The 12,649-nt window shown below is 39.3% G+C and overlaps 1 protein-coding gene across 4 annotated transcripts in view; it reads right to left on the reverse strand.

The window, feature by feature from the left end:
* Nucleotides 1-12,649, reverse strand: part of LOC110536888 (uncharacterized) — a 70,565-nt gene that overhangs the window by 31,643 nt on the left and 26,273 nt on the right. For all 4 annotated transcript variants that reach the window (XM_090191574.1, XM_090191577.1, XM_090191576.1 and 1 more), the window contains exons 2-3: nucleotides 4,215-4,320; nucleotides 3,502-3,727 (exon numbers count right to left, since the gene is read on the reverse strand). In XM_090191574.1, the coding sequence (XP_090047700.1) occupies nucleotides 3,502-3,543 (42 nt within the window). In that variant the 5' untranslated portion in view covers nucleotides 3,544-3,727; nucleotides 4,215-4,320. The remainder of the gene's footprint in view (nucleotides 1-3,501; nucleotides 3,728-4,214; nucleotides 4,321-12,649) is intronic.

Below are 12,649 nucleotides of genomic sequence, written 5' to 3' on the forward strand. Positions count from 1 at the left end.
TGTTCTGTTCTCTTCTGTTCTGTTCTGCTCTGCTCTGCTCTGTTCTGTTCTGTTCTGCTACGATGTTCTGTTCTGTTCTGTTCTGCTCTGTTCTGCTCTGTTCTGTTCTGCTACGATGTTCTGTTCTGTTCTGCTCTGTTCTGCTCTGTTCTGTTCTGTTCTGCTACGATGTTCTCTTCTGTTCTCTTCTGTTCTGTTCTGTTCTGTTCTGTTCTGTTCTGCTCTGCTCTGCTCTGTTCTGCTCTGTTCTGCTACGATGTTCTGTTCTGTTCTGTTCTGCTCTGTTCTGCTCTGTTCTGTTCTGCTACGATGTTCTGTTCTGTTCTGCTCTGTTCTGCTCTGTTCTGTTCTGTTCTGCTACGATGTTCTCTTCTGTTCTGTTCTGTTCTGTTCTGCTCTGCTCTGCTCTGCTCTGCTCTGCTCTGTTCTGCTACGATGTTCTGTTCTGTTCTGTTCTGTTCTGCTCTGCTCTGCTCTGTTCTGTTCTGTTCTGCTCTGTTCTGTTCTGTTCTCTCCTGTTCTGTTCTGTTCTGTTCTGTTCTGCTCTGTTTTGTTCTGCTCTGCTCTGCTCTGCTCTGCTCTGTTCTGTTCTGCTCTGTTCTGCTACGATGTTCTGTTCTGCTCTGCTCTGCTCTGCTCTGCTCTGTTCTGTTCTGCTACGATGTTCTGTTCTGTTCTGTTCTGTTCTGTTCTGCTCTGTTCTGTTCTGTTCTGTTCTGCTCTGCTCTGCTCTGTTCTGCTACGATGTTCTGTTCTGTTCTGTTCTGCTCTGTTCTGTTCTGTTCTGTTCTGCTCTGTTCTGTTCTGCTCTGCTCTGCTCTGCTCTGTTCTGTTCTGTTCTGTTCTGTTCTGTTCTGTTCTGCTCTGCTCTGCTCTGTTCTGTTCTGCTCTGTTCTGTTCTGTTCTCTCCTGTTCTGTTCTGTTCTGTTCTGCTACGATGTTCTGTTCTGTTCTGTTCTGCTACGATGTTCTGTTCTGTTCTGTTCTGCTCTGTTCTGCTTTGTTCTGTTCTGCTACGATGTTCTGTTCTGTTCTGTTCTGCTCTGTTCTGCTACGATGTTCTGTTCTGCTCTGTTCTGTTCTGCTCTGTTCTGTTCTGTTCTGTTCTCTCCTGTTCTGTTCTGCTCTGTTCTGCTCTGTTCTGTTCTGTTCTGCTACGATGTTCTGCTCTGTTCTGCTACGATGTTCTGCTCTGTTCTGTTCTGCTACGATGTTCTGCTCTGTTCTGTTCTGCTACGATGTTCTGCTCTGTTCTGTTCTGTTCTGCTACGATGTTCTGCTCTGTTCTGCTACGATGTTCTGCTCTGTTCTGTTCTGTTCTGCTACGATGTTCTGTTCTGTTCTGTTCTGCTACGATGTTCTGCTCTGTTCTGTTCTGCTACGATGTTCTGCTCTGTTCTGTTCTGCTACGATGTTCTGCTCTGTTCTGCTCTGTTCTGCTACGATGTTCTGTTCTGCTCTGTTCTGTTCTGTTCTGCTACGATGTTCTGTTCTGTTCTGTTCTGCTACGATGTTCTGTTCTGTTCTGCTCTGTTCTGTTCTGTTCTGCTACGATGTTCTGTTCTGCTCTGTTCTGTTCTGCTACGATGTTCTGCTCTGTTCTGTTCTGCTACGATGTTCTGCTCTGTTCTGTTCTGTTCTGCTACGATGTTCTGTTCTGTTCTGCTCTGCTACGATGTTCTGCTCTGTTCTGCTCTGTTCTGTTCTGTTCTGCTACGATGTTCTGTTCTGTTCTGTTCTGCTACGATGTTCTGTTCTGTTCTGTTCTGTTCTGATTCTGTGAATTATCATAAATTCATCAGGGGCAAGTCGTGAAAAGAGACAGATTCCAGATGTTTCCATACATCTGGCTGAGTATACACCTACGATAGGAAACTGTTCCAGGAACAGATGAGCAGACAGACGTTCCATACAGCTCTCTATACATCTCTGACAGGAAACTGTTCCAGGAACAGATGAGCAGACAGACGTTCTCCATGTTAATAACATGGTTTCTCAGCCACCAGTGACTAGTCTGTTCTGTTCTGCTAAGATGTTCTGTTCTGTTCTCTTCTGTTCTGTTCTGTTCTGCTCTGCTCTGCTCTGTTCTGTTCTGTTCTGTTCTGCTACGATGTTCTGTTCTGTTCTGTTCTGCTCTGTTCTGCTCTGTTCTGTTCTGCTACGATGTTCTGTTCTGTTCTGCTCTGTTCTGCTCTGTTCTGTTCTGTTCTGCTACGATGTTCTCTTCTGTTCTGTTCTGCTCTGTTCTGCTCTGTTCTGTTCTGTTCTGCTACGATGTTCTCTTCTGTTCTGTTCTGCTCTGTTCTGCTCTGTTCTGTTCTGTTCTGCTACGATGTTCTCTTCTGTTCTGTTCTGCTCTGTTCTGCTCTGTTCTGTTCTGTTCTGCTACGATGTTCTCTTCTGTTCTGTTCTGCTCTGTTCTGCTCTGTTCTGCTCTGTTCTGCTACGATGTTCTGTTCTGTTCTGTTCTGCTCTGCTCTGCTCTGTTCTGCTCTGCTCTGTTCTGTTCTGCTACGATGTTCTGTTCTGCTCTGCTCTGCTCTGCTCTGCTCTGCTCTGCTCTGCTCTGCTCTGCTCTGTTCTGTTCTGTTCTGTTCTGTTCTGCTCTGCTCTGCTCTGCTCTGCTCTGCTCTGCTCTGCTCTGCTCTGCTCTGCTCTGTTCTGTTCTGTTCTGTTCTGCTCTGCTCTGCTCTGCTCTGCTCTGTTCTGTTCTGCTACGATGTTCTGTTCTGTTCTGTTCTGTTCTGCTACGATGTTCTGTTCTGCTCTGTTCTGTTCTGCTCTGTTCTGTTCTGTTCTGTTCTGTTCTGTTCTGCTCTGTTCTGCTCTGTTCTGTTCTGCTACGATGTTCTGCTCTGTTCTGCTACGACGTTCTGCTCTGTTCTGTTCTGCTACGATGTTCTGCTCTGTTCTGTTCTGCTACGATGTTCTGCTCTGTTCTGTTCTGTTCTGCTACTATGTTCTGCTCTGTTCTGTTCTGTTCTGCTACGATGTTCTGTTCTGTTCTGTTCTGTTCTGATTCTGTGAATTATCATAAATTCATCAGGGGCAAGTCGTGAAAAGAGACAGATTCCAGATGTTTCCATACATCTGGCTGAGTATACACCTACGACAGGAAACTGTTCCAGGAACAGACGAGCAGACAGACGTTCCATACAGCTCTCTATACATCTCTGACAGGAAACAGTTCCAGGAACAGATGAGCAGACATACAGCTCGCTATACATATCTAGGATGAAACTGACAACAGTTCTGTTAAGATACACCATGTATATTCTCCATGTGGCTAACATTCCCTTTGTGTATATCTCAGCTTTATTATATCTTATATTGGATGAAGAAATGGTCCACATAATGATTTAGAAAATAAATTTATACGAATACGCAAATTGACAAACGACTAACGCATTTTATAAGAGCTTATTTTGGACAAAGATCCTGTTAGATGGATGTAAAAAAGCAAGATGGAGAGAAAGAGGGCGGTATAAAGGGGTTGATTACCATGTTATCGTCTTGGTGTTCGTGTTCACTCTCCCCCTGCATGTTGTGCTGGGTGACCCTGTAGGAGAAGTCCTGCAAGTCGGTACCTCAGAGCGTCTCTCTCTCTCTCTCTCTCAGTATGTCCTGTAGGGAGTGTCAGGGCCTGCTCCAGTTACCTCAGTCTGTCTGCCTGTGTTGCTTTCCCTGATATACACACCTGCAGCTCCCGTTGGGCATGCAACAACCCCTAAACACACACACACACACAGGGCCCAATGTTACATAGGAACAGACCACATCAATTTGACACGAACACTCAATATGGCCGCCGGTCCATCTGTCACAGAATTGACTTAAATGTGAATTTTGGTTCTAGAAATGCAATTAGCATATTAACATATTAGCTAGCATACAATTTTTAGAGTACATCAATATGATGAGCTACACCTAGGGCAGTGTTTCCCAAACCCAAAGGGGTACACGTTTTAGTTTTTTTTGCCCTAACTCTACACAGCTGATTCAAATGATCAACGCTTAATGATTAGTTGTTTATTTGAATCGGCTGTGTAGCGCTAGGGGCAACAAAAAAAAACAGAACGTGTACCCCTTGGAGTCTCGAGGACCGAGTTTTGGGAAACGCTGCCGTAGACATAAAAAATATATATTTAAAAAAAAGACTACCCAAAAGGGAGACCTATAGAGAAAATAGGCCAACCGAAGTGTAAAGTACTCACAGTACAAGCCTCTTTGTTTTGAGCCTCTGTTGTCTCAACCTCTGTTCTCTGACCCTCCGTCACACAGCTCAGTTCAGCAGCTCAAGTTTGTTGAACCTTTTTCAGGCTGAAACACAGGGGGAAAAAAAGAGATGTTTTTAAAAAAATATTTGAGCTTTAATAAAAGGACTCCAACACTCGGGTTAAGGCGTAAATTAAGAACATTAACTACCCTCTGGGCACACACTGGTTGAATCAACGTTGTTTACACCCTTTTTTCAATGACATTACATTGTACGAACGTGGAATAGACGTTGGGACTGACGTCTGTGCTCAGCGGGCGGTGTGTCCCTGAGCCGCAATGTTGTCATATAGATACAAAAAAAATTGGAAAACAACACTTGACAGGTCAATGGCCAATCCTTCATAACAGAACACTTCTAGAACACAGTACTAGCCAATAGGAATGAGTTCATGTCAAGACATTATTATTTCACTATTATAACCCTCTCAATACAGTGATGCATGATGGGTGTTGTTTCATAATCTCCCCCACCAGAGGGCAGTATTTAATCATCTCTAAACAGTTTGTGAGTGGCACAGAAATGACAGAACCTGCCTGACATTGTGGCTTTGTTGAGTTGTAACATCTTATCCAAAGGAAACAGCAAAATTACTACACAGTCTCCCATGATGATCATATGATACACAAACCTGCACAGAGATCCTATTAAATTCCCTTTACAAAGATGAATGATTTTCAGGTATGTTACTGGGATACCAAATGTCCAATCGATGGTAATGATATGTGTATCTGCCACTATGGATGGCCACAACTACAGGACGATCAGGAACGCATGGACATCCAGTGAACACATCCACAAAACTGATACAGATACAGATTAAACTGATACAGATTAAACTGATAAAGGTAAACTGATACTGATACAGATAAACTGATACAGATTAAACTGATACAGATTAAACTGATACAGATACAGATTAAACTGATACAGATTAAACTGATATAGATAAACTGATATAGATAAACTGATACTGATACAGATAAACTGATACAGATTAAACTGATACAGATTAAACTGATACAGATTAAACTGATATAGATAAACTGATACTGATACAGATAAACTGATACAGATTAAACTGATACAGATTAAACTGATACAGATTAAATTGATACAGATTAAACTGATACAGATACAGATTAAACTGATACAGATTAAACTGATACAGATTAAACTGATATAGATATACTGATACAGATAAACTGATACAGATTAAACTGATACAGATTAAACTGATACAGATTAAATTGATACAGATTAAACTATTGCAGATACAGATTAAACTGATACAGATTAAACTGATACAAATTAAACTGATACAGATAAACTGATACAAATTAAACTGAAACAAATTAAACTGATACAGATGAAACTGATACAGATACAGATTAAACTGATACAGATTAAACTGATACAGATTAAACTGATACAAATTAAACTGATACAGATAAAACTGATACATATTAAATTGATACAGATTAAACTGATACAGATTAAACTGATACAGATAAACTGATACAGATTCAACTGATACAGATACATATTAAACTGATACAGATTAAATTGATACAGATTAAACTGATACAGATTAAACTGATACAGATTAAACTGATACAGATTAAATTGATACAGATTAAACTGATACAGATACAGATTAAACTGATACAGATTAAACTGATACAAATTAAATTGATACAGATAAAACTGATACAGATACAGATTCAACTGATACAGATTAAACTGATACAAATTAAACTGATACAGATAAAACTGATACATATTAAATTGATACAGATTAAACTGATACAGATTAAACTGATACAGATAAACTGATACAGATTCAACTGATACAGATACATATTAAACTGATACAGATTAAATTGATACAGATTAAACTGATACAGATTAAACTGATACAGATTAAATTGATACAGATTAAACTGATACAGATTCAACTGATACAGATTAAACTGATACAGATACAGATTAAACTGATACAGATTAAACTGATACAGATTAAACTGATACAGATTAAACTGATACAGATACAGATTAAACTGATACAGATTAAACTGATACAAATTAAATTGATACAGATAAAACTGATACAGATACAGATTCAACTGATACAGATTAAACTGATACAAATTAAACTGATACAGATAAAACTGATACATATTAAATTGATACAGATTAAACTGATACAGATTAAACTGATACAGATAAACTGATACAGATTCAACTGATACAGATACATATTAAACTGATACAGATTAAATTGATACAGATTAAACTGATACAGATTAAACTGATACAGATTAAATTGATACAGATTAAACTGATACAGATTCAACTGATACAGATTCAACTGATACAGATACAGATTAAACTGATACAGATTAAACTGATACAGATACAGATTAAACTGATACAGATTAAACTGATACAAATTAAACTGATACAGATTAAATTGATACAGATAAAACTGATACAGATACAGATTCAACTGATACAGATTAAACTGATACAAATTAAACTGATACAGATAAACTGATACAAATGAAACTGATACAGATTAAACTGATACAGATTAAATTGATACAGATTAATCTGATACAGATTAAATTGATACAGATACAGATTAAACTGATACAGATTAAACTGATACAGATAAACCAATACAGATTAAATTGATACAAATTAAACTGATACAGATTAAATTGATACAGATTAATCTGATACAGATTAAACTGATACAGATACAGATTAAACTGATACAGATAAACTGACACAGATTAAACTGATACAGATTAAACTGATACAGATTCAACTGATACAGATAAACCAATACAGATTAAACTGATACAGATTAAACAGATACAGATACAGATTAAACTGATACTGTATCAATTGCGTTGGACTAGTAACCGGAAAGTTGCAAGTTCAAACCCCCAAGCTGACAAGGTACAAATCTGTCGTTCTGCCCCTGAACAGGCAGTTGTCACTGTTCCTAGGCCGTCATTGAAAATAAGAATTTGTTCTTAACTGATCTTGCCTAGTAAAATAAAGGTCAAATTAATTAAAAATTAAAATACAGATTAATTGATACAGATAAACTGATACAAGTTAAACTGATACAGATTAAATTGATACAGATTAAACTGATACAGATACAAATTAAATTGATACAGATTCAATTGATACAGATACGGATTAAACTGATACAGATTCAATTGATACAGATTCAACTGATACAGATAAATTGATACAGATAAATTGATACAGATTAAACTGATACATGAAAACGTCCACGGTACAGACATCTCCATTTGATTTGATTACTTTATCATTAATAATCAAATGTGTAAATTGATGCATATCTATCAAATTAATAAATCAAACCACGATTATGCAAAAAACAAGAGAACAGGATTGATACTAAAAAGGTATTTATTTCCGTCAGGAAGTAGCCAATATCTATCCATGAACGGACATAATTACATAGAAGAATGGTCACGCTGGATACGAGCTGCTTGGCTAAAACACAGCACACAGGCTCCCAGTGATTAGGGGCCCGAGTTTCATGCAGATCCACTCTGTGTGAGCACGCCGTGTGTGTGCCTGCGTTCGTGTGTGTGTGTGTGTGTGTGCGTTTGTGTGTGTGTGTGCGTTCGTGTGTGTGCTCGTTTGTTTATGAGCCTTCGTGTGTATGTGTGTGTGCGTTCGTGTGTGTGTGTGTGTGTGTGTGCGTGTGCGCTCGTGTGTGTGTGTGTGCGCTCGTGTGTGTGTGTGCGTTTGTTTATGAGCCTTCGTGTGTGTGTGTGTGTGTGTGTGTGTGCGTTTGTGTGTGTGTGTGTGTGTGTGTGCGTGCGCGCTCGTGTGTGTGTGTGCATTTGTTTATGAGCCTTTGTGTGTGTGTGTGTGTGTAAATCTGTTGGCATCTGCTGAAAGGATAAACAAAAAGCAGCGAAGCCTCATTAACCTTTTGTTTATATGGCGTTGGAAACGAGGTCTACCCAGCATGCAGCAGTGATACACACCCACACACACACACACACACGGTGGGCTCACGCAGAGCTGATCGCCAGCTGTCAAGCAATCAGATGCTTAGAGAAAATATTAATTGTGGATGTATTTAGAATTACAGCTCACTACATCATTGTGAGTGAAATGTTTTAAATATTTCCCCAACACGCATATCTACATCACATCTATTAGTATTTATTATGGATCCCCTTTAGTAACCTGACCAGGCAGCAGCTACTCTTCCTGGGGTTTATTATGGATCTCCTTTAGTAACCTGACCAGGCAACAGCTACTCTTCCTGGGGTTTATTATGGATCCCCTTTAGTAACCTGACCAGGCAGCAGCTACTCTTCCTGGGGTTTATTATGGATCTCCTTTAGTAACCTGACCAGGCAGCAGCTACTCTTCCTGGGGTTTATTATGGATCTCCTTTAGTAACCTGACCAGGCAGCAGCTACTCTTCCTGGGGTTTATTATGGATCTCCATTAGTTCCTGTCAAGGCATCAGCTACTCTTCCTGGGGTTTATTATGGATCCCCATTAGTAACCTGACCAGGCAGCAGCTACTCTTCCTGGGGTTTATTATGGATCTCCTTTAGTAACCTGACCAGGCAGCAGCTACTCTTCCTGGGGTTTATTATGGATCCCCTTTAGTAACCTGACCAGGCAGCAGCTACTCTTCCTGGGGTTTATTATGGATCCCCATTAGTAACCTGACCAGGCAGCAGCTACTCTTCCTGGGGTTTATTATGGATCTCCTTTAGTAACCTGACCAGGCAGCAGCTACTCTTCCTGGGGTTTATTATGGATCTCCTTTAGTAACCTGACCAGGCAGCAGCTACTCTTCCTGGGGTTTATTATGGATTTCCATTAGTTCCTGTCAAGGCATCAGCTACTCTTCCTGGGGTTTATTATGGATCTCCTTTAGTAACCTGACCAGGCAGCAGCTACTCTTCCTGGGGTTTATTATGGATCTCCATTAGTTCCTGTCAAGGCATCAGCTACTCTTCCTGGGGTTTATTATGGATCCCCATTAGTAACCTGACCAGGCAGCAGCTACTCTTCCTGGGGTTTATTATGGATCTCCTTTAGTAACCTGACCAGGCAGCAGCTACTCTTCCTGGGGTTTGTTATGGATCCCCATTAGTTCCTGCCAAGGCAGTTGATACTGATTACACCGATAGAGATAAGGATTACACCGCTACTGATTACACTGATACTGATTACACCGATACTGATTACACTGATACTGATTACGCCGCTACTGATTACACTGATTACACCAATACTGATTACACCAATACTGATTACACTGATACTGATTACACTGATAACACTGATACTGATAACACCGATACCGATAACACTGATACCGATTACACTGATTACACCAATGCTGATAACACTGATTACACCGATACTGATTATACCGATACTGATAACACTGATACCGATTACACTGATACCGATTACACTGATTACACCGATACTGATAACACTGATTACACCAATACTGATTACACTGATACCGATACCGATACTGATTACACCAATACTGATTACACTGATACCGATACCGATACTGATTACACCAATACTGATTACACACGATACTGATTACACTGACACCGACTGATTACACCGACTGATTACACCGATACCGATACTGATTACACCGCTACTGATTACACCAATTACACCGATACTGATTACACTGATTACACCGATACTGATTACACCAATACTGATTACACCGATACTGATTACACCGCTACTGATTACACTCATTACACTGATACTGATTACACCGCTACTGATTACACTGATTACACCGATACCGATTACACCAATACCGATTACACTGATACTGATTACACCGATACTGATTACACTGATATTGATTACACCGATACTGATTACACTGATATTGATTACACCGATACTGATTACACTGATTACACCAATACTGATTACACCGATACCGATTACACTGATTACACCGATACTGATTACACTGATTACACCGATACTGATTACACTGATTACACCGATACTGATTACACTGATTACACCGATACTGATTACACTGATTACACCGATACTGATTACACCGCTACTGATTACACTGATTACACCGATACTGATTACACTGATTACACCGATACTGATTACACTGATTACACCGATACTGATTACACTGATTACACCGATACTGATTACACTGATTACACCGATACTGATTACACCGATACTGATTACACTGATTACACCGATACTGATTACACTGATTACACCGATACCGATTACACCAATACCGATTACACTGATACTGATTACACCGATACTGATTACACTGATATTGATTACACCGATACTGATTACACTGATATTGATTACACCGATACTGATTACACTGATTACACTGATATTGATTACACCAATACTGATTACACCGATACCGATTACACTGATACTGATTACACCGATACTGATTACACTGATATTGATTACACTGATATTGATTACACCGATACTGATTACACTGATTACACCGATACTGATTACACAGATACTGATACCGATTACACTGATTGCACCGATACTGATTGCACCGATACTGATTACACCGATACTGATTACACCGATACTGATTACACTGATACCGATACTGATTACACTGATTACACCGATACCGATTACACTGATACCGATACTGATTACACTGATACTGATTACACCGCTACTGATTACACCGATACTGATTACACCGATACTGATAACACTGATACTGATAACACTGATAACACTGATACTGCTATTGAAGGAGTAAGATGCTTGAGTTGAAAGAGATACGGTATATATATCTCACCAAATGGTTGTCGAGATAATGAGATGCACGTACATGAAAACTGAGGCTATTCTTCAGTGGGCTGTGATAAAAGAAAGTGATAAGTGAGGACAATACCATACTGAAGTATAACTGCAGAACGTAGACCGCAACACCAAGGAGTTTCCAACACTGCCTCTACTCTCAGGATGTTTTGTCTTGGCAACAGAATATATATTTGGTAAGGATACATAACAAAACTGAAATCACTGGGCGGCTGGTCTATGGGAAAATATCTGATGTAGATACCACAGCTCTCAAATAGGTTCCAATTGGGAACAATATGCCAATTGTACCAAGTTCCAATTGGGATTTGGAAAAGTAAATATACTTAATCCAATAAGGCCTATTGATCTGCAGTGAGGAATTTCATTTACATTGGCACCTTGTTCCCCAACTAGCTTACCTGGTTAAATAAAGGTGGAATAAAAAAAAAGCGAATAAAAAAAACCTTGGCACGTCTCTGAGCGCTGACGGGAAACTGCATGCTTTCGCAGAACACGATGACAACACTGTTGGCTTGAACCGAGTCAACTGATGTGTCTTAACTTGTTTTGTCTGGGATGACACACATCAGGTGATCACCGAGAAGAATGAGGGGGCAAATTAATCACAAGGACATGCAAATTCTCAGCATTGTGGATATTGTTTATACTGTACCTAAGATATACTGTTTATCCTGTCCTTAAGATATATTGTTTATACTGTCCTTAAGATATATTGTTTATACTGTACCTAAGATATATTGTTTATACTGTCCTTAAGATATACTGTTTATACTGTACCTAAGATATACTGTTTATACTGTCCTTAAGATATACTGTTTATACTGTACCTAAGATATACTGTTTATCCTGTCCTTAAGATATATTGTTTATACTGTCCTTAAGATATACTGTTTATACTGTACCTAAGATATATTGTTTATACTGTCCTTAAGATATACTGTTTATACTGTACCTAAGATATATTGTTTATACTGTCCTTAAGATATATTGGCAGCGTGAACATGTCCCAAACCTATATTTACAGATAATGATTTAATACAGGTAAATGCTTTGAAACTCATTAATTCTAAGCTATCAAGCCCCCTGAAACCTGTCAGTCAGTTTGTGTTCTGTTGACAGCTTTGAGCCACACCGAGCACCAATTCCACATTTACATCCATCATCCACATCAGGTGATCACCAAGTATTCTGAAGATTATAGATTGTCTGTTTAATAAATTAAAAAACCAAAACAATACATCTACTCTTAAGATGTTGTGGTCACACGTAGGAGGAAAACCTAATTTGTGGGGAGATAGAGGTTGGATAGAAAAGGTTTTTTTTGAAAACCACAAAGTGTCCTGATAGCTGTCAGTCAGGTTCTGTAATGTTAGCATTCCTGAGCCACACCCAGTACCACTTCCACATCCTGGGACTTGCAGGGTACCTAAGAATCTACACAGTGGATAT

This window comes from Oncorhynchus mykiss, chromosome 12 (genome assembly GCF_057628025.1).
Source record: "Oncorhynchus mykiss isolate SJ-2025 chromosome 12, ASM5762802v1, whole genome shotgun sequence".
Taxonomy (NCBI): domain Eukaryota; kingdom Metazoa; phylum Chordata; class Actinopteri; order Salmoniformes; family Salmonidae; genus Oncorhynchus; species Oncorhynchus mykiss.